At 39.5% G+C, this 27,904-nt stretch overlaps 1 protein-coding gene across 8 annotated transcripts in view; it reads right to left on the bottom strand.

The window, feature by feature from the left end:
- Positions 1-27,904, bottom strand: part of USP34 (ubiquitin specific peptidase 34) — a 111,866-nt gene that overhangs the window by 34,740 nt on the left and 49,222 nt on the right. For 7 of the 8 annotated variants that reach the window (XM_040060245.1, XM_040060251.1, XM_040060248.1 and 4 more), the window contains exons 11-42: positions 27,549-27,674; positions 27,020-27,149; positions 26,417-26,452; positions 25,921-26,051; positions 24,863-25,479; positions 24,176-24,390; positions 22,380-22,495; positions 22,169-22,296; positions 20,788-20,877; positions 20,198-20,293; positions 19,024-19,106; positions 18,329-18,483; positions 17,344-17,457; positions 16,547-16,646; positions 16,255-16,414; positions 15,718-15,844; positions 15,474-15,621; positions 13,743-13,843; positions 13,230-13,439; positions 12,486-12,611; positions 11,620-11,742; positions 11,419-11,502; positions 11,017-11,103; positions 9,982-10,182; positions 8,574-8,656; positions 7,448-7,488; positions 4,191-4,315; positions 3,008-3,160; positions 2,197-2,301; positions 1,679-1,734; positions 1,456-1,576; positions 92-275 (exon numbers count right to left, since the gene is read on the bottom strand). In XM_040060245.1, coding sequence (XP_039916179.1) covers positions 92-275; positions 1,456-1,576; positions 1,679-1,734; positions 2,197-2,301; positions 3,008-3,160; positions 4,191-4,315; positions 7,448-7,488; positions 8,574-8,656; positions 9,982-10,182; positions 11,017-11,103; positions 11,419-11,502; positions 11,620-11,742; positions 12,486-12,611; positions 13,230-13,439; positions 13,743-13,843; positions 15,474-15,621; positions 15,718-15,844; positions 16,255-16,414; positions 16,547-16,646; positions 17,344-17,457; positions 18,329-18,483; positions 19,024-19,106; positions 20,198-20,293; positions 20,788-20,877; positions 22,169-22,296; positions 22,380-22,495; positions 24,176-24,390; positions 24,863-25,479; positions 25,921-26,051; positions 26,417-26,452; positions 27,020-27,149; positions 27,549-27,674 — 4,372 coding nt within the window. The remainder of the gene's footprint in view (positions 1-91; positions 276-1,455; positions 1,577-1,678; positions 1,735-2,196; positions 2,302-3,007; positions 3,161-4,190; positions 4,316-7,447; positions 7,489-8,573; positions 8,657-9,981; positions 10,183-11,016; positions 11,104-11,418; positions 11,503-11,619; positions 11,743-12,485; positions 12,612-13,229; positions 13,440-13,742; positions 13,844-15,473; positions 15,622-15,717; positions 15,845-16,254; positions 16,415-16,546; positions 16,647-17,343; positions 17,458-18,328; positions 18,484-19,023; positions 19,107-20,197; positions 20,294-20,787; positions 20,878-22,168; positions 22,297-22,379; positions 22,496-24,175; positions 24,391-24,862; positions 25,480-25,920; positions 26,052-26,416; positions 26,453-27,019; positions 27,150-27,548; positions 27,675-27,904) is intronic. The other variant, XM_040060247.1, reaches the window with a different exon arrangement.

Raw genomic sequence — 27,904 nt, 5'->3', positions numbered from 1 at the left:
CCGGGTGATGGGGGATAAACAGCAGAGCTACAGAGTGGAATTCCCAGAGGCCATGAAACACTCCAAAGCTGGCTGTGCCTCAGGTTCTTACACTGCATGTGCTGTGCCATGACCCAGTTGTGGAGCAGCCTGTAGTTTTCCACAGAGCCTTTCACCATTTCCACCAGCAAGTCGTAAGCAGCAGCCCTGGAGGAGTGGGACTTGCACTTTGGCTGTTGTCTGTCCTTCAGACTGGGCAGCAAGAACAGGAGATTGAAGATGTCCCTCAGGAACTCCTGGAGAACAGTTAAATTGGCACATTTAGCAGCCTGAATGTATCCTTAAAAGATAAATCGCGTATTAACCATTTTCTAGGAACTTCTGTAGACTTTCTGGACCTCTATCATGCAGAACTTCCTGACTTGAATACAAGTTCTGAATCACAAATTTCAACAATTTATACTGCATTAAGTGCACTGTAACCATATTATAGTCTGAAGAGGAACATGCCAATTGGAAAAGAATAACAAAATACGATTGGTTTTATGACTGGTAACTTGTCAAACCAGACATGGATTTTCAGTAACTTTGAAGACCAGTCTCTCAAGCTTTTCTTAAGCTTTCCATACATCCAAGCTCCATAAATCTGACCTTTGCACACCTGCATTTTAATTTCCACATCCTCCTGCACACTGCACTCTGTGAATTGAATTCTTACTCTAATTGAATCTGCAAGCTCTCTGTAAATAAAATACACTTATCCAGTAGAACAACAGAAGCAGTCTTTTAAAGTGCTGTCAGCAATGTCACATTTGGACAATCAAATCACCTTGAGGGCCACTTTATAGTGACAGAATAAACAGACAAGATATGAACAACATCATTAGACACCAGGGACTACTTTTCAGCTGAAAAGGCCCAATAATAAGTTTTGTAGGCTCTACAGAAAAAAAAAAATCTGTCTAAATCAGTTTTTACACATTATCTGCCTTTTTGTTAAGACAATGCAATTCTCAAAGATAAAATAAGAGTTTTTTAGCAGCTTCCCCTGTCTCACCACCTTCTCACCTGACAAGCACAGGTGGAATGTAATAATGTTGTAACAGACCTCTGCCACTGCACAGGTGTAGAGTTTAAATGTTACTTTTAGATCAGACTGCCAAGGAACTGGTCAAAATCAGCTGTTGTTAAGGTCTTAAGCCAGTTAATGCTGATCAATAGTAAAAAACATTTAAAGATACAAAAATGAAAATAAATAAAACTGGAAGGGAAAGGATGGAAGAATTCTATCCTGGAATTACACAGGAAGGGAAAGAACTGTATGTGTTGCTTGTTAATAAAGGAATAGATGTGGGTTTGTCCATCATCCTAAGGCTAGAAATAAAATACACTTTCATATATTGAGCCCTGCAATCAAAATGTGGTAAAAAAAGGTCCTGTTTTGATCTCTCAGTGGTCTTGCAGTGTTCTTCTTACCTGGCCTTCCCGAGAAAATTTGAAGGGTGGCTTGTGCTTAATAACACTGGTTGCAAGGCGAAGCAGACCTGTGAGCCCATCATCCTCTATGTTCCCATCCTGATGGTCAAGGATTTCTCTGCTGCACAGGCACAAACAGGGAGAGAAGGAATGTCACAGCTCTGCCCCAGCAGCAACAAACACAATGCAAATTGCAAGTGACGCCCCTGTGGGCAGAGCTCACCTCCGAATGCAGTCAGCAAGGTGTCTGGCCAGCGCATCCAAATCAAGCAGGGTTGTCTGATTCAAAATAAAGAAAATGGAATACAAATGGGAAAGAATTAAGGACTTCTTTTGGAGGAAATTTTATTACTGCACACACAAGAACAGAGATAATTAGAACTCATTTTCGCGCACGTTCTAAGGTAAGTTTTTGAACTTAACTGAATTTAACTCTTTCAGCTTTAATCAAACACTTGATTAGCTCCTCCTTGGAACACACTGGAATTATCAACAATGAATCTCACAGATAATTACAGTATTCCCACCTTCTCTGTGTGTTATAACACCCCCTTATCCCTTCTTGACCCTGCACAGTCACTACCTGAAGCTGCCAAGAGCTACTAAATGCACATCAGAGTAAGCTGGGAGATGGAAAACATCCGAGAGCTGCTCCCAGCAGTTCCCCAGATCGTAAGAAAAAATGTCTGAAGATACAAATTAAAAGCAATAGACAACGGCATGAATGCAAGGCAAACCTACCTGACTTGCATCTTTGACATGAATGTTATCAATAAGTTTGCACAGCAGCCAAAAATACTCCTTACAACCAGGGCGCAGCACAGCTTCCTCTTCATAATCCTCTATCTGTGGAAAGAAATTGCTTTTGTTCTGAAGTAGAAGACAAAATAACTGTATTAAAAAAACCACAGTGAAGCCAGTAACTGTGTTATGGAGTATTACTTTCTTCAAGCCTCTAAGGTAAGTATAAGAACAGCGTGTTTTACAATGGTAACAGTGTATGTTCACTTTTTCTTCTGTAATATTTATTAATTTTCTTCAAAAATTGTCAGGATGACCTGCTTGACCTGTAAAACATTTGTAGGATACTGTGGAGTTCATCCCACCCACTGCAAATCACGAAAATATTCAGGATTAGACTGCACAAAACATGAGAACCTTGAGCTGATTTCAATTAGTTAATACATCTCGAATTTTAAACTCTCCTGAAAAAGAGATAAACGTTGCAAAATCTTCTGTAGCTTGTTCTAATTTAACTCTTTTTTAAAAATATCTGTGTACATGGACACAGAAATTTAAGAACAAGAGCACTTCCTAAAAGCTGTTCTTCATTTCTCCAAGCAAAGCCAAGCAGTAAATTACTGCAGTGTCACAATTTAACCACTTTTGGAAAAGTTTCTGGAAACATCTAAACCAGAAGCCTTCATATCCCTGTGTACGTGAAACAGTACGTCAGACACAATGATAACGGGCTACCATTTGTAGGTTTTACATTAAAAAAGTGTATTTAAATTTATCTTTGAGAAAGTCTTGTCAGTTCTTAAATTCTCACCCTAATTGGTTTCAGAGCTTGAGCATCAGGGAGAAATTTTAACAAGGTTGATGCAGCCAGCAGCAGAAAGGAGCGATTGATTGAGTCTCCCCCATCCAGGCCAGAGAGAGATAATTTGTACAAACCATTGCAAGACTCATGGCGAACTGCAGTCTAGGAAAAATAATAAAATCACATGATTACACACAGGATTTGGAAGTTTTTTTTTTTCTTTTGTACATTTTTTCTTTCATAGGTAGATGAATTCCTCTCATAATATCTATCAGGAGGTTAATCAGGGTTGAATGTGTCTTTCTAAAACAGGTACTACAAAGAATATGCATTTAAACTGCTTACAGAAAAATGCAAAATATACTGTGCTAAAGAATTTTTGTCTGTGCCGTGTCTTGAGTTATGTATTTTCTATGGGAGTGATTACAATGACTAGAATAGAAATATCATATCTGGCAAATCAAGGAAATCTATGTGAATCCTGAATTTACCCCTACTCATTCGTAACCACTAATTAATTTAATTTCACTAGAAGAACTCTCTTCTGCTTTCTTTTATTAACAAAAATATCCACAGTCGAATCAAGCTTTGGAAGTTTGCACTCTCTCATTTCCAAGGATTTTAAATGGAGCCAGCATGTAAGCTTTTGCTGTGCTTGAGTAATAAAGCAACAGATAAGAATTCACACATCATGTCCACCTTGCACCTTTAAGGGATCACCAGTAAATACAAAAAATTTCTACTGTGAGTATAACTGATGCAAATTTTTGGGAAAAAAATTACTTAAAGATAGACCGAGCTTTGGTCATGACAAAGATTTTTGTACCGATTCTCATTCACCTCGTTTTGTGATTCTAATTATAGAAAGAGTAAAAAAAAAGTAATAATCTAAAAAACATAATGGGAGAAGTACATTTAAGCAGCAGAAATTTCAGCAAATTACCCAGAAAATTTAACAAATTCCAATGAAAACGTGACCTTCAAACAGAAGTCAAGGAGAAAGGTGAGAGTTTATAACCTGGTTTGCACCGACCACAGAGGTGCCACCTTCCAATGATCACTCTTTACACAGCACTGCAAGTAACTGAAGCAGATCTTGCTGCTTTCAACAGAAAAGACATGTCTTGAATTTATTGGCAACCCAACGTTAATGACACTAATTAGGAAGGCAACAAGCTCCCCATTAGCATACCTCTGGAATAAGAAGGGTGAGTTTCTTGAGCCAGTCTTGCAAATGGTCACTGTCAGCCAGACTGGATTTCACCAAGGAGCAGCAGTGAGCCCAGCTCACCAAGAGCCACATGGAATAGTGAGTGACTGAAAGAGGAGGAGAGAAACCCCACTGTAAGCAACAGCAAAAGCTTTTGGGGTAGAAGGTTTGCACAGTCCAAAATGACATTCATTTCAGCGACACTAACAGGAAAGAGAAAATCTTTCTTGGCAGTTAGGATACAAAAAAGCTCAGAGTTGTATCGATATGCTGATTAAATACTGACCATTGTACAAATTATGACCATCCAATTAGCTTAAATATTACCAGTGAGGGGCACAGTCCTGTCCTAAATCCTTCTTAACCCGTAAGTTGGTGCTTTGCATCACATCCTCACACTTAAGTCCTGTTCTGTACTAATTTCTGTGGCCACACCTGTGCTGTCTCAAACAAAAGCTCCATTGCAATCATCTTGCAGCCCCTGAGTAATCTGGAAATTCTTAGCTAGGGTCTTTGTAAGGAAATCAGAGCAAGAATGAAGATTTTGCAGTGCTCCAGACTCCATCCAGTGTCCCCTTTCCTCTGGTAATAAGGCCAGCATGCTTTCAAGGACTACACTTCCAAATACCCAATTTTTAAAAGGAATTATCAATGGAGAAACCATTCTTCATCTTACATCATTTAGGAGAGAGACTGCCAGCAGCAAGAGCCCCAGCACAGACACACGCAATGACAGCAGTTTCTGGGGCCAGTATCTTCTGGGATTTGTTCCCAGTAAATAAGGCCTGAACACTCAATCACAGATGTGTCCAGGACAGCTTTTAATGGGATAAGAACCCACCTGTCTTGCCAATGAAGCTTTTCCTCTTGGCAGAATTAAGAAAGCTGCTCTTGGAATAAGGTCTAATTTCATTTTTTCAAGTGCAACAAGAGTTTATTCCTGGGAGCTCCCTCATCTTCTCCTTAACTTTCACCTGAATTTTTTATTTACTTCTTTGCAAAGTGTTGCATTTTGATAGGATCCTGTCCGGATACCTCTGCCATTGGTTATTAATGCAGGATAAAGCGCTGCATGGGATTTGTCTCAATTTGCTGTTCTCCTCATTGATGCAACTTGAGCTGAAAATTCTCACACAGAATTTCTGCCACGAGCACAATAAGAAATATTTCGGCAAGAGGGAAGCAGCTGCTGTCCATGGAAACACTCACTGAGCAGAAGATGCTTCCAACCCCTACCCCAGCTTCACTCCCCAAATAAAACTGAACCGAATTTTCCCTCTTCCTAGACTTTAGATAAAGTTTGGGAATCAGGGGTGGGAGCAGGAACGGGGGGAAAATACAGATGGGATTTAGCCTGGGAATTGGATCAGGAAAATCTGGATGAGATTTCAGCCAGAAACAGGAACAGGAAAAACCCAGACAGGAATTCTCTGGGAAACCTGATCAGGAGAAAACCCAGACTGGATTTCAGCTGGAATTAGGACTGAAGGAAAACCGGACCGGATTTCATCTGGAATCGGGGTTAAAGAAAAACTGGACCGGATTTCACCTGGAATTAGGCCTGAAAGAAAGCCTGACTGGATTTCGCCTGGAATTAGAAGTGAAGGAAAACCTGACCAGATTTCAACTGGAATTAGGACTGAAGGAAAACCTGACCAGATTTCACCTGGAATTAGGACTGAGGGGAAACCTGACCAGATTTCACCTGGAATTAGGACTGAGGGAAACCTGACCAGATTTCACCTGGAATTAGGACTGAGGGAAAACCAGATTTCACCTGGAATTAGGACTGAGGGAAAACCTGACCAGATTTCACCTGGAATTAGGACTGAAGGAAAACCTGACCAGATTTCACCTGGAATTAGGACTGAGGGAAAATCTGACCAGATTTCACCTGGAATTAGGACTGAGGGAAAACCTGACCAGATTTCACCTGGAATTAGGACTGAGGGAAAACCTGACCAGATTTCACCTGGAATTAGGACTGAAGGAAAACCTGACCAGATTTCTCCAGGAATTAGGACTGAAGGAAAACCTGACCAGATTTCTCCAGGAATTAGGACTGAAGGAAACCTGACCAGATTTCACCTGGAATTAGGACTGAAGGAAAACCTGACCAGATTTCACCTGAAATTAGGACTGAAGGAAAACCTGACCAGATTTCACCTGGAATTAGGACTGAGGGAAAACCTGACCAGATTTCTCCAGGAATTACGACTGAAGGAAAACCTGACCAGATTTCTCCAGGAATTAGGACTGAAGGAAAACCTGACCAGATTTCTCCAGGAATTAGGACTGAAGGAAAACCTGACCAGATTTCACCTGGAATTAGGACTGAGGGAAAACCTGACCAGATTTCACCTGGAATTAGGACTGAGGGAAAACCTGACCAGATTTCTCCAGGAATTAGGACTGAGGGAAAACCTGACCAGATTTCTCCAGGAATTAGGACTGAAGGAAAACCTGACCAGATTTCACCTGGAATTAGGACTGAGGGAAAACCTGACCAGATTTCACCTGGAATTAGGACTGAGGGAAAACCTGACCAGATTTCTCCAGGAATTAGGACTGAGGGAAAACCTGACCAGATTTCTCCTGGAATTAGGACTGAAGGAAACCTGACCAGATTTCACCTGGAATTAGGACTGAGGGAAAACCTGACCAGATTTCACCTGGAATTAGGACTGAGGGAAAACCTGACCAGATTTCACCTGGAATTAGGACTGAGGGAAAACCTGACCAGATTTATCCTGGAATTAGGACTGAAGGAAAACCTGACCAGATTTCACCTGGAATTAGGACTGAGGGAAAACCTGACCAGATTTCTCCTGGAATTAGGACTGAAGGAAAACCTGACCAGATTTCTCCAGGAATTAGGACTGAAGGAAACCTGACCAGATTTCTCCAGGAAGTGGCTCAGGGAAAACCTGGATGGATGTTCCCAGGAAATCTCGATGCAGGGGAACCCGGACTGGATTTCCCCCGGAAACCGGATCGGGAATAACCGCGACCTGATTTCACCCTGAATCCAGACTGGGGACAAAACCCGGACTGGATTCAAGGCCTGAGGTTAGCTCAGGGGAAAACCCGGGCTGGATTTCACCCAGAGCCCATGGGTATTTCCTTGGAATGAAACGATTTTCCAGCATTCTAACGGCAGACTAAATCAAAATCGTAACTTATCATCCATTTGCTGTCCATATTATTAATTCCTGACACAGCTGTTTCGCAGCACTGACCTTCATGCCTTGACCTGTGATCAGACTGAGCCTTCAACACCCTGATGGGAAGAAGAGAAAATCATTTGAATTTTATCACAGAACGTAACAGATTATCACTCAGAAATACAAGTACACACAAGGCACAACACAGTTGCTCTTAAGTAACCACTTGGAAAATCATTCATCTTAAAAGGACTGCAGTATTCAAAATTAGCAACAATAAAAAAATTATGCAAACCTTCAAGTCACCCCCATAAAGCTTCACTGACTACAAGATTAAAAGTCAAGAAGTGCCCATAATCCCTCTATTTTATCCAAAATAGAGATCTCAGAGCTAAGAACTGACCCATACAGGAGAAATCTAGTTTTCTTCATAAAGAAATCACACTCTGCATAAACATTTGCAAACTTCAAATGTTTATATTTATTTGCTTCCATTTTTATTAATTACAGTAAAAAGTTATGGAGCCAAAAAATATAGCATATATACTTAAAAATTATTCCTGCAACTCAACTAGAGGTCAAAGTTAAGCACACTTGCAGGCTGGAAATGTTCTTAACGTCCTTAACAATCTTTTAAAAATAAGGTAAAATAACTATCCACCGCGTGGAATCAATTCCACAGCAGCAATGTAGCAAAAACCTGACGTCCCCAGCATCAATCTGACTGCCACAACGCAGCCTTACACAGAATTGCTTTTCTCAGGACAAAAAGGCAACAGGACCCAAATCTCCAATAGGTCAGATTCTGCCTTCAGTATCAGCAGGGTGGAAAAAAGAACTCAAAACTGGCAGATGACAAAGCAACACGAAAGTGAATTTATTTTAATTTCTCCTTTCCGCTGCCTCGAAATTGAGAATGCTCCGGAGAAAATGAAGAAGGGATTTTGGCATGAGAATTTATGCCTTATACAATTAATCCATCCACGCCTTAGACCCTGAGCACGGAGTTCTCACCCCTCTCCTCTCTGCCACCGCAGGAGGCGACTAAGAAAAGCAAGTCTACAGCCTCTGGAGTTCAGTTTCTGGTGTGGCTGTCAATGGGGAGCACAGCTGGAAGAGCCCTGGAGTCGTGAACTAAAAGCAGCGATGGAAATGAGCAACACTCGATCAGCTTTATCACAAAAATAAAAAGATATTGTACCTAGGTGCCAAGTTGTCATATGTATAAGCAACTGACATAAGTCGCTGAATCAAACTGGTTCCCTGGACAAGTACAAGAAACACCTTTAAAAATTGAAGTCGAAAGAAAAAAAAAAAAAAACAAAAAAACAAGTTAATATAACAACAAGCTTTTTGATCTGTTTTTCAATTATACACACTGTGTGAATCTAAATAAACCCACCTGTGCAGAGGAGGAAGCGCCAAAGGCAAATCACAGCATCTTCACAGTTAACAAGTTACCGGTTTTATTAAAGTACAGCTAAAATCCCACGTTTCACTGACTAGGTCTAGATGCTAAAATTTCATTCTTTAAGGAAGACAATTCAACTGAATAGGAAAATCAACCATTTATTCAATCCCTTTAGTAAAAACACGGTATTGTTTTTAAACGTTAACTATTCACAGCCTCTTAAAAACTTCAGGTTGGAGTAGACAGGGCTGAGAATGAGGTTGGACACTTAATTTTGCCTGTCTCTGTGATCAACATATTTTACTGATTAAACAAGCTCTTAAAATATTCAACTTTAGCAAACCTGACAGACCACACAGAATTTTAAAATCCAAATCTGAAGAAAATCTTAAAATATTTAAATATCAAATCCACGGCAATCAAAAATATTAATCAATCGACAACTAAAAATTTAAAATCAGTTAGAGAAAGCGACAGCAGCATTTACATGTTAAAAAAGGTAATACATTTGGTAAGTTCCCTGTAGCCCTGGTGATTTAGGGATTTGTTTTGTCAAAAATGGCTGATATTTATAGAATAGTTAAGGCCTTTCCAGGTATAACAAAGGGGAAGTTTGGCTCCAGCTCAGAGTTCAGACCTGCCTTTTTTGGCAGTCACAGCTGGTCCTGGGCCCAAGAAAGTCGATTTACAGTGAATGTTTCCCTGATGCCAAAATATTCCAAGTGCTTGGCCTGCTTTAGGAAATCAACATGCAGGAATCTGGCAGGAAGGTCTACAGCTGCAGGTAAGTTCACACTCAAATATCCCTGATCAAGTTATTTTAGTGTTTACGAAAGGAATCCAAAATGGATTGAGCAAGGACAAGGGCAGCTCACGTTAGAACCATAGGTTAATAATAATATGCTACCGTAAAAAAGGACTGATCAATTCAGGGAACAAAAGCTGAGAAACAGGAACAAAGCACTGGAATTCTCAATTCCCAATTAATGTGTACACCAATCACCAAAACACCTTTCGGTTGCCACGTTTAAAGCTATTCAAATACTATTCTAGGGAACAATTACATTACTGATACCAATTAGCACTACTAACTTTTCCACTACGTGATTTTGTTATTACTAAAAGAAGGACTTCACATTTACTCTTTTAGAAAAGGAGTCACTTTCTAAAGCTCCCAGAACCTCTGTGTGTCTCCTACCTCTGTCAGCCGAGGGATATGAAGGCCCTTCACGTGGTCACTCGTCGTCTTCCTGGATTTGCCCGGCCACGTCCTTTTCCTGTGGCTCTCTGCTACCCCAGACCAGGCAAAGACATCGTGATAAGCCAAATCCAGATCAGAGGGATCCACTGCAAACTGGCAGATCAGCTTCAGCAAGCAAGCAAGACAGTCCAGCTGCCACTAGGAAGGGCAAGGAAGAGAAATCTTCAATTTTCACGGATTTCTCTTACACAGAATTCAATGCCTGCTATGGAATTTGCAACTGAAAACCTCAGCAAGGTAGAAAGGATAAAAATCTAGAAGTAGATTGAGTTTAGCTCAAACTAATGATCGAATAATAATGAAAAAAGATGATTATTAGTCATTGTTATATAACATGTTCATTATTGAAAATTGTCTTTATTAACGCCACAGCCACTGTGATAATTGTCTCACTGACAGCAAGGGAAAATGGCATTTCTTGGCCTCTTAAACAAGGGAAAGATAATTAACAGATTACTGCTTTTAATACAGATCATAATAAATAATTTTCCAAATAACAACCTTCTCTAAAATAAGCAGAAAAAAAGAGCAAAAATAAATATTCCATTCTTGTTTGGCTACTTTTGACTTCTTTAAAGAAGTATGATCTGTTACAGTAATATCAATGCAGTTGCAATCATTCCTGAGGAAGGAACCCAGGGGATTTTCTCCCTCTGAGGTTCCATGAGCTACAATTTTAAGTTCTACAATTTTAAGAATGGACAGGCCTCCCCAAAATCCACAGAAAAACAAGAAGGGTGGCTTTAAAACATAAAAAAGCAGAACTATATATGTACTTTCTTTTTTGGAATAAACTTTTCCAGGAATATAAAATATTAAAAAAGGATGCTACTACGTAGATTCTGGTGGTTTCAATCAGAGAATGAATCTATTCACAACAGAAAGATAACTGCAACAAAGGCTCCAAGTATTAAAAGGCTTCACAAGTAACAGGAATGTTCTTCTGGAGAGAAAAGGTGAATCAACACCTACCACAGTCCATGATTCCTGTTCCTTAGGCTCTAGGATTCCAGAATTGAAAATTTCCAGTAACTGTTGGAGCCCTCCAGCAGCAACAAACTGTATGAATATTATGGAACCAATGTGAGAAAAAGCAGATAAAATAGAAATACCATTAAGATCAGTTAGATACCAACCTAAGCTTTATAAATTAATAAAAAACTGACAAACTGTTCAGCTGGATATTTTACGAAAACAAATGAAATAATTGCACATGGCTATGACAAATTTACAAGCCTGATTAACACAGAAAAACTTCCAGATGTTATCCTAAATTTGAGATAAAATATTTTCAGATAGATACATGGATTGCTAAGTTATATCTCTCTTGAAAAACTGTCTTAGATATCAAGGAATACTGTAGGAAAAACAAACCTTGCAGCTCCACGTGTTTTTACTGTTTTCTATTTGATCTTCACTTGAATCATCTGAGTCAGGGTAAAGATCACTGTAACTCCCCTACAGATAAACAAGACCAACTGTAAAGCCAGTTCAAGAATTGTAATGTTATAAAATAATTCATCAATTATGTGCTTTGGTTCAGAGAAACACAGATATTCAGTGCAAGAGAATTACCGTAGATTCACGTCTTATCCTCCTGTTGGGCTTTCCCAAAGCTTCAATAATTTCCAGGGCATACAAAAGTTTATGGGCACTTTTTATTCGCAGAAGGTCCTTCCAGCTAAAGCCATCATTACCCTTAAAAGATGAAAAAAAAAAAAATTACAGAAAACAACTGATACAATTATGTGTAATGCTCATCTAGCTAAAAATTTAGGGAGAGGATTTTTCAAGTGGCACAAATTATTTGGGGTTTAATTTCATCTGTTCTCTGAAAATAGACAATTTCAAGCCTATTTCTACATGATTAACAATCTGAATAAGGAAAAGGCAACATTATTATATGCTAAAACACACACAATTTTAAATTAGAGGAAAGCAAATGTCACACTGTAACTGCCACCAAAATTTGGATGCATGTGTGCATAAAAAGCTGTAATATCTAAAATCTCTTAGGATGTAATTTCAACCACTTTTAAAGTTGAATAATATTTTCATCTGTAGGACACGAAATCAACTGTGTTTCCAAGCAAGCCATGCTGTGAACTGAGGGAAGAGAGTACAAAAGTATCACTATCACAACAACCATGGTGTTAAAGCCAGGCTGCAGCTGTAGAAACTGCTCTTTCAATCCAAGTCAGACTCATTAGTACTGACTAGTCAATTAATTTATTAAAAAAAATTTGAAAATAAATGATAAACCCAAACTTTGGGAGCTAAGCTGACATCTCTGTTTAGTTTTACATTTATTAGGTTTACTCTTGTCTCAGCACAGTTAACATATTTACTATGTAACATTCCTACTGGGGAAAATTCAACTGAAACAATGAATGTTAAAAAGTTCAAGTATAATAAAGACAAACATGTAAAACTTGGTTCACCTGCTCATCAGAAATATTCTGGAATGCCTGCAGCATATTAGGGCACGTTGGTAGGAGCATTAGCAGTTCCCAGACACGTCTGGATAAGTTTTCTGCGTGGAGATGGAGCTCTTCACACCTTGCACTCTGACAAACCAAACCACAACCATTCTTACTGTGAACTTCTTTGAGAAAATGACATTTCAAAGCCCCAAAATGGATTCATTTGTAATTAAGAAGCTGTTTCCTATCTAATAACTCAATCCATACTTAGGGCATGATAGTTGAAGTCTCAGCTTGCAAGAAACTAAGTCACATGATCTTTAAATCATATCACGTTATTTTGAAATATTTAAATGCAGATAAAACTTATAAAGAAATTACAGGTTCAAATCTACTAGATATGATTTAATTTCCCTCAAGCTAATGATGGCATACAAGACAAAGCTTGGGTTCTTGCAACAAAACTTTACAAACCTTTCTTCAAGCCAATTCCCATGACGAGTCACCACGTCTATTTAAATAATCAATATTGCTCCTTAAGAATTGTTTTTAGAGTTTCTACAACATTTAGAACATTAAAATGTATCAGAACAATACTGCTAAGATGAAAGGAAAATTATGAAGATTTTACATGTGAATAAGCAGGCAATGAACATCTCTAGCAACTGAACAGAGTAGACAAGAAATAGGCTTCACAGGAAAACCAGATCTAATTAAATAAGACTTAAATGTAATTGTTCTAATAAAATTACTCTAAATTACCTCACTATCCTCCATAGCCACTTCTCCAGAAGGAGGCTTAAAAGAGGCCAGCATCTCTAACAAATCAAACAGGGTGGTAAGATGAGGTTCTTGCAGGAGTAAAAGCATTGGAATGTTGTCCTTCTGAGGAGGAGGTAGGCAGGAAGCTGGGAGCTGGACACCTTCACCTTTCCGTTCTCTCCTGGGGGCGCCCAGGGATACAAACACCATCTGCAGCACACAGAGACAGCTTTAGGATGAGCCATGGAATGTTTTCACAAGGATCAGGATTTCAGGAATTAAAGACAAATTTTTGTTTTGTGGTCCAATCTTCACTTGGCAGCATTTTCAGCAACTGCCACAAACGAAGTTTGGATTTGCTCCCACTTAAGGCACTCGTGGTGTAGCTGCAGACCTGAGCTGCTATCAGCCCACGTTTTGATCACACCCAGCCCCACGTCCAGCAACCAAATGAGCTGCAGAACACAAAAGCAAAGTCCTGGCCACTGCTGACTGCTCTCCTGCTGCCAGTACCTGCATATCCTTAAAGCCCAACTCGTGCAGCGTTTTCTCGTCGTAGTCAGTTGTCAGTTCGTGCCCAGATGAAATCATTCTCACAGGTCCCATGAGGCCACCTAGGATAAAAGCCTGCTTCAGCAAAATTCTGGAATCGTAGCTCCAGTTTCATGGTTTTCATAGCACACCCCTCAGCAGAGGCAGAAACTTGATATCATTTAAGGGGTTACTCCAATCATCTAAATTCACTTGCTTGTATTCACAAATAACCTTTTCAATAGCAGGTCACCCAACTTTGTAGTGAGAAGTGTTTATAATACAAATTTAAACACGCCCTCCATATTTTGTAGTAAATGACACTCTCCCACAGAAGGAAAATGGAAAACAATTGCGATCAACAAAATCCCCCTGGTACCACACACCTGTGGTCAAGTCAAAGAAGCAATGATTAATCTTACTTAAATATAAGTTGGAACCAAAGAAGTCACACCCACTTCAGAAGGGAAAAACTGACAACAGCCTGCAAAGAACTCAACACTGAAGAAGAAACCCGAACAATTAAAAGATTAAGAATTAAATTCCATTTGGTGCAGACAACCAAGCCTCTCTTCTTACAAGCACCCTTTGCCCAGCACGACCACTTATTTCTAAAATGCCAGTTACAAGAAAAATATTTTCTGCTACGTGGTGGAAAACAAGACAGTTTCTTTACTACAACTGCTTCTGATGAGTGGCTGAAAAAGGATTTTACAGAGAAAGCAATTAATGGGTCCAAAATTCAGTCCGGTTTACTTACATTGTGTCTTTTTTAAGACACAATTACCAACATTACCAACTTCTAATTACCAACATTAAAAGATGTTGTTTAGAAGTTGTTAAACTGTGAAAAGCAAGTCTGAATCATGTTTAAACATATACTAATAGTGGTGTTGGAAAGAGCTGTTCATGGACAGAATTTATTCAGGTAATTACTTATTACATGCTAACTCATGCTTATAACGAGAAAGAAAAACTGAGAAAACAGATAATTCAGAAAGCATTTTGAACAGCAATAACTGATAAGAATGCTGAAATATATAACATCAGGAGGATTTAGAAAACAACCTCCTGAAGGATAGAGCAGGAATTTTCATTCACTCACAAACACCCTAAGAGGGAGCAACAACAGGATGCATATTCACTACACAAAGCAAGGTGACATTCCAAATTAGGAGCCTCAAAGCAGGATGAAGAATCATTTCTGCTACAAGATGACCATAAATTAAAAAGCAATTGCAGGAGTAAGAAAGATCTGACTGGAATACATGTATACAGAGCATATATTACGAATTTGAATTGTGGCTTCAAACTGAATCAATGGCAGAGCCAGAAGTGTATGAATCAGGTGAAATACAGAGTAAGATACACAGAAATGTAGAATTTTATCAAGTCGTGTGCAACAGAATCTTCAGTTTTAATAAAATAACATAATTCAAACAACAAAAAGAAAAATAACGTGGGGGAAAATCTACTGGAATATGGAATTTGGACAGATTTAAGGATTTACAGGATTTATATTTTCTTTGTTATTTCAATGAAATGCTAGCACTTAAGAAACAACGCTATTAATTAGAAGCGAGGGTGATACTAATTAGAACTAAAGCTAAAGCTAATAAATCAAAATGCTTGCTTAGCTGGGCTATCTAGGGGAAAAAAAACCCATAACCATTTAAGTTGTAAAGGCAAAATGTCCAGGTAGGAAGAGCTCACCAGGGAAATCCCCTTTGCGACTGCTTTGGCCAAACTCCTGAAGCTGCGCTTGCTGATTTATCTGCTCCTTCTGCAAATTTTCATACCAGTGGGTGACTTCTGCTCGGAGATCAGCCACCTGATCACTAGGGTACATTTCTATGGTCATCTGAAAGAGAACAGGTGGTTTATTTTCCCAAGACAGCCACGGAATTACGGGCATTTAACAGGGTAGGGCGTGCCTGGAAAAGGGATTTCCACTCACCTTGTCAGGAAGTCCAGCTGGCTGACAGACAATCCTTAGAGGTAGCGACTGCTTGTCACTCAGGGCTTTCAAGTGACTGCTGATGCCAGTGCCCTCAATCTGCCACTGTCTCAGGTGATATGCAAACCTTAGGAAGCAGGGGAAAGCATGGAAAAAGTGTTTTTGTCAAAGCCTATTTACAAATGTTTGCTCCGCAATGAGAGAAAGACAAAACCTGTTGATAGTTGAGGGGGGTTTTTTTCAGTAAGAGGAAGTTATTGACATCCTCGCTATTTTTCAAATAACTTTTAAGAAGTTTCCTTGGTGAGGGATGGGAAAACACAAGCCCATCCACACATCCACCCATATTTATACAAGAACAAGGGCCAACTCTGGTAACTGTTTAAACTTTTTTTATGACCTTTCACAATTATTCCCTACTGTCTTTACACAAAGAAACCATTCCTTAAATTGATAATCACTCTTAACACACTCATCATTATGGTAAGAGGAACAGAAATAAATTCTGCATCCAAATATATCAGTAGAGTTTTTTACCTTCTCCTAAAAGCCTCCAGGTGTGTTTTCAGCATTAAGAGCCCTCTTTCAATAATGGTCAGACTCGAATGAGAGTCCTGCTCCAAGTTACTCGAAGCTATCATCAGACTCTCCATACACTTGCTGATAAATTCCTGCTCTTTTTCCAGACCAGTTTTACCTGTAATACCAGTTCAAGTCAATTTAAAGGCACAGCTTTGGAACAACGCATTTTAATACTAAGAATAATGAAAGGATAGTGCTAGGTATCCTTTAAAGCACTTTAAACAGCAAAGAAAATTCAAGTCGATACCGTTGATGTAGTAAGAGTTGATGTACTGGATGGCTGCTCGACTGACATCACCAGACTGTGCCCTTAAAGCAATGCCCCAGAACTGGTCCATGCCACACAGCTGTTCCACCAAAGGAAAAGAAACAGAAACAAAACACTGCCTCATTATTTTAACTAGGAGTGAGGCTTTTCTGATCTGAGACATTCTTTTTACCTCTTGACTCAATCACTAACAATATCTCATTTTCTCCACTGCTTGCACTGTCATCACTGCACACACCAATTACTGCAAAACTCTCGATTTCTCAGAAACATTTTCAAAGTCTAAAACATGAGGAGAACTGGTTTGAAATTCAAAACAGTGAATTTTCGTTTTTGACAAACAGGAATACTTTCAAATGAAGCCGTAAAACCACAACTATAATCAGTGTTCACTGCAAGAAAAAGCAATTGCCTCAAATCCATTTGGAGAATATATTCTAAATATAATTTTATTTATGAGGCAATCGCTCTGGATAAAAAAACTTCTAAAGCATGTAATACATAAATTGAGACACATTTTATAACAGATTTCTAGTCAGAGTTAAGTATGACTAACAGAATGTCATTTGACTCTTCTTCATTAGTTAAGTAAATGTTACAAACCTATTTTTTAAACACAAGAGTGGATACAGCGCAGTTATGATAAAACATGATAAACTGCACAAAGAGATGCAGGCAACAGGTATCACCTTTTGGTGGTTTCCTATCTTCGCCCTGAGAGACAAAATCCACACGTGGCAGAGAGAAGAAAAGCAAGAGACAGAACGCAGGCTCACCTCGGAGTTGGAGCCGCCATCATAAGCACTCGTAGCCAGCCGAGCCAAATTACACAAATGCTGGAAGAGGTTTAGGCCAGTCATACTGATAGTTTCAGGTTTTAGCTGTGGCATCTAAAAAAATGTAAAAAAATGTCACTGATGGAACAGAGAGCAATTACAGGGTATTTATTTCACTAGCACTATAGTTACTAATCACTGTTATTATTAATCACATGCGAATGCAGTAGATCAAAGAGATTTGTTCTTGAAAAAGATCGTACCCTGAGTTTTAGATACAATAAAAAAAGCAACTGTAATAGGTTTAAACAGTTCATCACTGATTTGAACTGTAACAATGCAGAGGGGGGAAAAAAAGTTATTTAATTTTAGCATCAGCTGCTTAACTTATCAACAGCAAGAGAATTTGTTAGCATATGTGACATCCATCCAAAAAAACTTATACCTGTGCAAAACTAGACAAAAACCTGTGTAACCTTGGGAAAGAACTAGACCACATTAATTATTGCACAATCTATCCAATTTTTAATGCCATCTGTCAAAATTGATGGATGGAATCCCTTGGAGAAAGCTCTGCATGTTTGTCTTTTCAGTGGCTGTACTGCTGAGATTTCGAGGCCCCTCCCAAAAGGAAAAGTCCATTTTTCAGTCAGGTTGAGCTGTAGAGCATAATGCAATCTATAGTTTTGTGCAGTTTTTTGGGGTTTTTTTTTCCAAATTTAAATAAAGTGCTACACAGCTGCAGATAGAACACATGGGCTATTTGTAAAGAAGCACTCAGGTAATTATAGTGTGAAAGAATTCCCACTAATCCACTTCCCTCCTCTCTCCAAGCAGAGAAAAACCTTTGCACGACAAGCGGGGTCCTCCTGGACTACCAAAGAGACGATTTCCATAGAAACAACTTTAAATCCATTCAACAGCGTTGATATGGAATGAAACACTCTTACTGGAATGATAAGGTTGCAGTGAACTCTGTACATACCTTTTCCAAGAAAAGATGTTTGTAAGTCTCCATACCCATGGCATGCTGGTCTTTACTCCGTACTTGATTCAAGAACCAGTGTAGTGCATCATCGTAACATTCAGAATCTTCTACCAAGCAGTGCCACAGGATGTCCACTTGTTCTAAACTCAACCCTACAATTAGGGAAGCACTTTTAACTACTCCTTTGTAACACCAAATATCAGAATATTTCTGTCAGGTCACACCATATAAACGCACGGCGTGACAATTTGACTCTCGATAGCGAGACCACGCAAATATCGATTGTACAAAGCGTCATTTCTTTCTTCACATGGAAAACTAATTTCTGACGGTATTAAAATCTAAAGGATTATTTCTTTTTGGAATATAGTACTCCAGTAAAAGATCTCTGGGAACATTATGGACACAAACCAAAGCCCATAAGTACATCATGTATTATCTTCCTTTAGTAATTACCACACTCCTATTATTTAGAAAAACTGCAGCACAGAGAACATGAAAATTTGTTCTCACAGAACTGCAACAGAGTTTGAACTCCAATGTTGGTCCTGTGTTTTTGCCAGAAAACCTTCCATCTTTTGAAATTCAGAGATTATTTTGAAATTTATGTTTAAAATAACACATTAAGCGGACACGGATTGCTAAGAAGTATTTTTGCCTTCCTCTGGGGTAAGATAACCTCAAATACTCACTGAAATGATCTGGAGATCCCAGAGTTGAAAACACACACGTCAGGAATTGAAGACGAACCTGAACCTCTGCACTGTGGCTGTAGCTAAATGAAAATTTGGACAAAAAAATGGAAGTTTGTTTTGTTGTTTATTGCCGTAACTTCTTTCCTACTCATCCACGTCCCTCTTAAAAGCATAAATAACTGTTTCACACAAGTTTCTTTCTGAACTTCTAGTTCGGTGTATGGCCCAAAGCCCAGCTGAAGATGTTGCAGAACCACCCCAAAGAGCAGAATGGCCCAACAGTTGTCACTAGATTAAGTCCTTTTTTTGTTGGGAATTGAGAAGGAGGCTAGGAGGTGAGTTTTTCGTCTTACAGTCCAATTCAAGTGTATCATTTTGTCACCTTGGAGGATCTACCTTATTTTCTCCCATTAGTTGAAAATGCCAATATTTCTGCTCTAAATTTCCAATTCCAAATGATAACTATTCTTTATAAAAATACTTTCATAACTTATATAAAAATATTGACTTTATTTCTATTTATACAGTAAAAGCTTGATGATAAAAGGAGCAGAACAATTTCTTATTTTACCTGAATTTAAAGGCTCCCACCTACCTAAGTAATTCCTCACTAAAGCAGCATCTAATATAAAGGGTGAAGTCAGATTTCAAGAAGTTAAATTGGACACATAAATAGCAACATTTTTCAGATGTGGGTGCCCATATTGACTTTGACATCTGTCAAAACATGAACAGTCTCTTCCTCTGGGATCAGGGAGCTAGAAATTGTATTTCTGTTTATATACATCTGATTTTGATCACACAGGTTAGAAAGTGCAGATGGATTTATCCAAACAAAAATTATGCAAAGGCTAAGGACAAATTTTAGAACTAAAACATTTGAATAGTTCTAGTATATGAAATCACTTCAAATTAACTTGAATAGAAAAATCTTCATGTTTTATTTGCACACAAATATTCAACATGACGTCTAGCAAAAAATGACATGAGAGTTGGGGTTTTTTAAGAAGAAGGAGCTCTTTAAAATGTCTTCACAGACTTTTGTCTCCCTAAGCGGGAAATGCCCCTACAGAAAGTATTTACTTACAAAAACACGGCGGCAGCAACAGAAGCAAGCAGAAATGGTTAAAACCATAAAATATCAAACACTCCAAGTCAGCTGTGTACTTACAGTGCGTGTTTGTGTCGCCCCTCCCTGACCGCCTGGATGTAGTGTACCAAATTATCAAAGAAAAGTTTCATCATATTTAGTTCTTTTTCTGCCCACCTGTGGCAATTTAAAGGACAGGAAGTATTATGATTTGCTTAAAAAGATCAGAAAAGCCACAGAAAGCAGACAGCTGTTACAGGAAAATGGCACACACATAACCCCAAAGTAAACATTCGGTTTTTCATCTACCATGAATTCAGGAGTTGTAATCTCTTCTTCCTTACAATCTTTAAGGTTTCCTAATGTTATTTTCAGGTACAGGACTGACAGAACACTCCCTTTTAAGCCTATGAAAACTGTTCCTAAAGGCCCTAATTCAGAGAAAGTAACTTGGAACCGGGCATATATTTAAATGTCATGTCAAAAAGGCCAAGAAAAATTGCTGATAATCACTGTCATCTTTCCCAGAAGTTCTGCCAGTCAGACCAGGCAGTTACATGGTTTGTTCTGCTAAGGAATACTGTACTCTGTATTATCTTCCACTTTCAAAGGTTTTTATATGCCAAAGAGCCTCCTAAATGCCAGCATTGCTGGGACAGGGGCCTACTTACATTGTTATCCAATGTGTATCATAGCTGCTCCCAAACTGCTGAAATGTTCCAAACAGCTTGGGAAGGAGACGAAGCGAAACTACTACCGATCTGAGGGAGAAAGAAACAATGACAACACGTGATTTTTACAAAACTGAAACTGATTTCAAAATTCCTTTGAGAAGCTCAAGTTCTGTGAGCAAACCAAAGGAGGGCACTAAAGAAAGCACTGTAAATCATAAATCATACAGTGATCTGGGTTGGAAAGGACTTTAAAAGTCACCTCATTCCTGCCCCTGTCATAGGCAGGGACACCTTCCACTGTCCCAGACTGCTCCAAGCCCCACCCAACCTGGCCTTGCACACTTTCATGGATAGGACAGCCATAACTTTTCTGGGCAACCTGCACCAGGGTCCCACCACCCTCACAGAGATTTTTTTTTTCCCTAATAGCCAGTTTAAACCTCCTCTCCATTTGAAGCCATTCCCCTTAGTCCTGTCACTCCAGGACCTTGGGAATAGTCTCTCTCCGTGTTCCATTGCAGCTCCCTTCAGACACTGGAAGGCTGCAATCAGGTGACACCAAAGCCTTCTCTTTTCCATGCTGGACAATCCCAATTCTCTCAGCCTTTCCTCAAAGGAGAGGTGCTCCAGCCCTCTCATCAACCTCTCTGGATGTGCTCCACCAGGCCTGCGTCCTTCCTGTGCTTGTGAAATCTCCCATCAAGTCCATCAAGAAGTTTTCTGAACCTGAACAACACTTAGTTCAATTTCTTTACATGCCCTTGGACACAGAGCTGAGATGAATCTCTCAGCAAGCTTGTAGCTCATCTCACAAATGCAGTTCTCAGCAATAAGCTAACACCAGAACACAGCAGGTGATGTCCAGCAGTCATTAGTATCATGAAAACAAATTCCACTTTCACCAGTACCATCTTACAGCTTTGGCTGGTATTAAAACAAGTTATCTGAGGTCAAGATGTTCCTTCCTCACAGAAATTAGAGCCCGTAATAGACTTGGTGGAACAGAACTTGTCTGTTCCTCAGCCACCTCTGTGTAAAATCTGAACATTCAGTATAAAATGCTTAGGCCAAGGCACCTGACCTTGTCCTTGAATGACTGAGGTGCAGACCTGATTTTACCAAGGGCAGGAAGGCAATAACCTCTGGCACAAGAGAGAACACATAAATACAACAAAATGAGAAATTCAGGACACCAAGACAAAAAGAAATGGAGCATCAGAAACATCCACAATACTTTGGAAGCTATTTATTCTTATGCTTTTGCCTAGTTTAAGTTGTCTTCCTGTAAAATGAAATAACTATTATAGCCAGCTTGGATTTCTGGTACGTTGCAAAAATAAGATACTTATAAAACATATTAATTTATGATTGAAGTTACCTGTTGTTTGCTAAATTTTCTAAGCAGCCTTCAATAAATCTCATTCGAATCTGTCTGTCAGTGAACCAGCACACTAACGAACAGAGCAGCTTCTCTGCCTCATTTATTAACCCTTCAGAGAGATGAATCTACAGCAAGCAGAAAGAAAGGTCATTGAATATTATGTATTTATTTGCTTTTGAAAAATAGTGTTGTCTGGTATTCGACTCACAGCATCTTCATCCTGGACCAGATCCCAGAGCAGGGTGTTTCCCTTCTTACAAACGTTATCCAAATTAATGTCCGTCACCGCGTTGCTGTTGTACTGATGCTTGTGAACTGCTGGTCCTGCACAAAACATAAAGGCCATTAGTGAATAAACAGAAGGAATCATCTGAACTGAACATCATTCCCTAAGTGCACAAACAACAACACATTTTATTTGTTAGCTTGGCCATTTCAAAGCGCTGCAACGCTGTAATTGCAGCCCTTTTTCACATATGGGTCCTTAAAAGACCATACCAGAAGCCAACAGGGCAGTGGGGCCAATATTTGCACTGCTTTTGGCTAATGGCAGAGTGCAATTAAAACCAGCACTGAAGAACTGCAGATGCAACTGCTTTGTGATTGAATTCGTACTTTAATTAAAAGATTTCCTCAGCCTTTCTGTGGTCCAAAGGGAGTTATCTCCATAACCACCAGGGCTGGAACGCAGGGAAGGAGCACATTTCAATAAATTCCCCTCCTACTGCGATTCCCTCCATCCAACTAAAAACCAGCAAAAACAAACACCATTTTTCCATGTGCTAAAGCATCAAAGCGCAGGGTTTTAGAAACTCATCATGTTTTCATAAACACTGATAGACGTTTTCTTCCCTCTCTGTGCCCACAGCTGGCACCATTCATTGATCCAAGATTTAATACTATTTTCATAGAACGGCAAAGTCAAGTAGAAAATTCAGACTGCACACAGAACACTGTAATTATTTGCACATGCAAAACTAGGGGTGTCAAAAATAAACTGCACTGAAGGCCTCACGCTCAACCAGTAATTTGAATCTTCGGTTACGTAAGTAATATCTACGGAAAATACTGGAAAAAAAATATGCTGATTTATAGATTTATGAAGTTTGTTCAACTCCGCAGTGTAGAAAAAAATTCCAAAATCTCAATGTCAGGCTAAAATTATTACCGTAAAAACTTCTTATGCAATTACTTCAGGGAAATATATAAACAGCACTGGGTTTGCTGTCTGCTGGACGAGAGCAAACTTGGTTCTTGAAGGCAAGTGAAGAAAAACATGAACCCTCCACCAACCCTGTTCTCCACTACGTTCAAAAAGAGGGTAAAAGAGAAAATAAAGCTGCCAAAATAGCATACGGAAAGATGACATAATTCTTGAGAAGAGCTTTAGGAGTATCTTAAATTGCACCCTGAAGTAAACCAGAAGATTTGGCAGTGTAAGATGAAACAGCATAAAATGCCCTTTACAGCAAACTCTCAAAAGTATCAAGTCGTATTTTAAGTCATTTTTCCAGAATTATCTTCTCTAGAGCCCATTATGGTTAATTCATTTATAGGTTAATTTATGAAGTCAAATGTACAAAATCACAGTAACGTGCACCCACCAGCACAAAAACAGCAGAAGGTTTCAGAGAGGAAAATAAAGAGAACCTTGCATTTCAGTACCATCTTTCTTTACACTTGAATAACCTATTAGAAAAAACACCTACTAGGTTCTTTTGTGCCTTTATTTGTCTTAACTTGCATTCAAAGCTCCAGATGAAATGGGAAGGTGGGGGATTTAAAAATATAAACACAGCTAAACACAAATGAATGTTTCTGTGTTGACAAATGAACACAGATACAGAAATGAATCTCTTGGAGAAACATTAAGGCGTCAGCAGTCATCGTGGCTTCTTTAGACAAATACAAATAAACGGTTAAAGTAATTCCATTACTTTAATTACAGGTGATTAATTCAACATGACAAACGAAATTTTTCAGTTTTTCTTCTATTGCTCTTACCTTGACTCAGATGTTCGTGATAGATAGAGGCCAGGTTCGGGAGGTGCTGCTGAAGATGAGATGTTAGCTCAGCATGGGAATTAATCTGTACAAGCTCCTCTTCACAGCCAGACTCTTCCCCATCAAAATCTGCCATGTTTTTCTCTGATTTTGCACTGACTTGAGAACTACTGCAGCTGACATCATCTGCACTAAGCATATCATCAACCATATGCCTGTAAAAGAAGAATATCAGAATGGACAATATCAAAGAGGAAGTTGTTTATAGCAGACTACAAGTGAGCAGACATCTCCCTAAAGCTAAAGTCAGGACGAATCATCTGTTTGAACAGCAACCCTTCTGTGACCTGGAAAAATAATTACGGAGAAGTAAACTGAAGGTCTCACTAGCATGATGATTGGTTTGGCTTCTTAATTTTAACTAAATGCAGCGCTTTCAAAAATATTTTTAACATTTCCTTCAACGCTGTCTTATTTATTCAATACCAAAACTTAAGAGAAACCTTTAATTAGTCATTAACAAACCAGCTCTCTGTAACTGTCTGTGATAACGATCATCTCTGGAAGACAAAATTATCCTGAGGTATAGCAAGACGGCCACACATCAACTTCTGCCCAAACGGAGGATTTTGCTACCGCTTTTATTCCTCTTACGGAAGGAGTCAGAAGAAGCGCCGAGCTACTCACCCATCGTGGTGATGGTGGTGGTGGTGATGGTGGTGGTGGTGCTGGGGCCCGATGAACTGTCGACAGTTAAATAATTCATTCCCAATAGTTTCCCCAAGGAAGTCCCCCGTGTGAGTTATACAAGAATCTTGAGAGCCCTGTGAAATGTGAGCGGCGCTCATTTCCCCGGCCATGTCGTGCTCTGTGTCCTCGGCGTGGGCGCAGGCGTCCAGCATGCGGATGCGACTGTCCACGGGCGGCACGGCGTCGGCGTTAAAAACGTGCTCCTTGCCCGCCCCGTTGCCGGCCCCGCTCCTCTCCGCCGCCCCCTGGGCATCTCCCAGGCACATGCCCGTCTGCGAGTCCAGTTTTCTGCCTCGTAGATCCGTGCTCCTGCTGCTTTTCTGGGGATTGTGACTCCTGTCTTCTTCCTCTTCGTCCTCCTCCTCTTTGAGGGCCTCGATGTCCGCGATGTCCTCCGACTGCACCTCGCTGCCGGGGCTGCCGGCCGACTGGCTGGCGTGACTGGAGTTGGCCTCGTTGCTGGATCCATCGCTGTGGCCGCTGCTGCTCCCAGGCCCGCTGCTGCCGTCCTCACCGCTGTTGGCTGTCTCGTCAGAGCTTCCTTGCATGGATTCCTGAAATGATTTGGCTTTTTTTAATAAGATTGGCGGGAAAATAAAGCACCGCTGGAAATACATAATTCATATCACCCTCGTCATTCAACCACCCTTCTTCCTTTAGGAGGAAATGTGTCACATCTACAAGTTTCAATTCATTCTTTCTCAATCCGGTCGCTGCTGACAAAATGCTCCGAGCGAGATTCAGATTTAATAATTGATTTTTCGCATTACCTTGTCGCTAACGGTGCATGTGCGGACTTTGCACGGGCACGGAGCCCCAGTGCGACACAAAACCAGCATCTTGCTGTCCATTACTAAAAGATTAACCTAAGTGAAATGCAATTTAAATGCAGGAATACATTTGTCTGAGGTGGTTTTGAACAAGTACAGATAAAACACCATTTTTACAGCTAGTAACGGGCAACTCAGTAACCAGAGTCAGACTCGCACTCTCACCTCGGTGTCCGAAAGTCGCTGCTGGACGTGTTTTGTTCTGTTAATCAGCTGTTCCTCCATTTCAATGTCGCTGCCTCCACTCTGATGGGTGTCACTGTTGTCGCTACTTTGAGGGCTTGCTGCTGGTGACCCTAATTCAAAACCACATTTCCCAGTTACTGTGTGACAGGTAATTACTGGAATGTAACAGCATTGCATAAATCTGCCTCAAATATTGAGCATTCTTCCAGCAAACAGGGATGTAACTTAAACGATGTGTACCTAAACACTAAAAATTTCATTTAGAACACTGAGCATTTTACAACATTTGTATTTTGACGTCTCTTCTTGCCATAGTTATACAAATCCCCTAGATTGAATTTGAGATTCCACTCAAAATATCATTTCATTTGATTTCTCCTAAGAACAGAATTTCAAATTTAATTCTGTTCCAAATTTGAAAGCACTGTAGAATCAAATGAGCCCGATGGTGGTGTACAACTAAAACTATACTTACAAGGGGAAGGGGCTGCTCTTCTGAGCTCCTCTTCTTCTGAAGGGAAAAAGCAGGATGGAAAAATAAGTGACTCAAAATGGTTTTGTCAGCATAAAGTTGTCCATGATTCATAAAAACCAGCAGTATGAAGAGAAAGGGAAACGACAGTAAAATGGCTGGGCAGCACCTTTAGTAATGACTGTGGGGAAATACACAGTCCAGTAAAAGACAAAATCACCAAATCAGAAACAGCACGTAATTAAAAAAAATAGGTAAAAAGGAAGGAAGCTTTGCTAAGATTTTGTGTAGCTATTAAGTTACAGATGTGCAGTAGAACAAGAATAGCTATGGATCATTTTCTGAATTAAAAAGAAAAAAGAAAAATACAGACTACTGTAGCTATACAAACAGAATGGACCTGAAACACAAAGCTTCCCAAAAGCACTCACAGACTTCTCATGCTTTCATCTACAGCCTCAAGTTCTGCTGGAAAAATATACCAGCATGACTCTTTTAAAAAATACTTAAAGGAACACAGTTCTATACCTGCTTTTTTGTCCAAACTCACATGGAGGCTATGAAAATTCCAAATTTAACTCCCAGATCTACTGGAAAACCACACACCTTTTTTGTTTCCCATGGGCAGGTTGGTACTCAGTAAAGATGCAAAGGAGCTTTGTTTTGACAGCTGAGCCTTAGCTGCCAGCGCGTTATTCCACAGGGCTTTGATCAGCATGGATGCCAAATACAAGGTCTGGAAAGAAAACCAGGGAGAAGTCCCATTAAGCAGCAGGTTTTGGATATAAAGATCCAAAAAACTGTTCATTTTTCTCTATGCCAACACTACAGCTCACCAAAATAAACTCATCGAAATAAGCAAATCAGCTAAATAACGCCACGTGAAACACATTCTAACTTCAGACAGGAAGTGAAAGTCTTCCATCACTGGTTATGCAGTCTTTGAAAATCTCTAAAAATGATCCTTCAAAAGCCAGGAAAGGTGTAATTGAAGGAACGTGAAAACTTTACTCATAGAGTTCCCCTTTGTGCATTATTGAATATTGAATACTGAATATTGAACATTTCTTTAGGAAGACAAATCCATCATTTAATTGCTTTTCTCATGCCAGCGATGTGCTGGCCTTGTCTTTACCTGTTCAGTGTGAGCACTGGGATGAAGAGTTGAGACAAGGTTAAGAAGGTGTCTAAGTGGGACAGGGTCCAAGTTTTTGATCAAAGAAGGAAACAAGTCGTGTATGTAACGACTGCAATGCTTCAGCTACAAGGTACAAACAGAGAAGGTAACAGGAACGGCAAAATAAACAAATAAATCAAATATTGCAGCAAATAACGTATTGGTACACGTTCTCAGGAAGCAGCTGTCGAATAATTTCAAACTCCAGCAGATTTGCAATTTTGACTAAAGTAATTTTGACACCGAAAAGCCTGCAAAAACGTACAAATCAAACGTAACAGTTCCTTCCTTAGTTCTAGTTCTGGGAGAATAGG

Source organism: Hirundo rustica, chromosome 3 (genome assembly GCF_015227805.2).
Source record: "Hirundo rustica isolate bHirRus1 chromosome 3, bHirRus1.pri.v3, whole genome shotgun sequence".
NCBI classification, from domain to species: Eukaryota; Metazoa; Chordata; class Aves; order Passeriformes; family Hirundinidae; genus Hirundo; species Hirundo rustica.
This window is presented reverse-complemented; position numbering and strand designations above follow the sequence as displayed.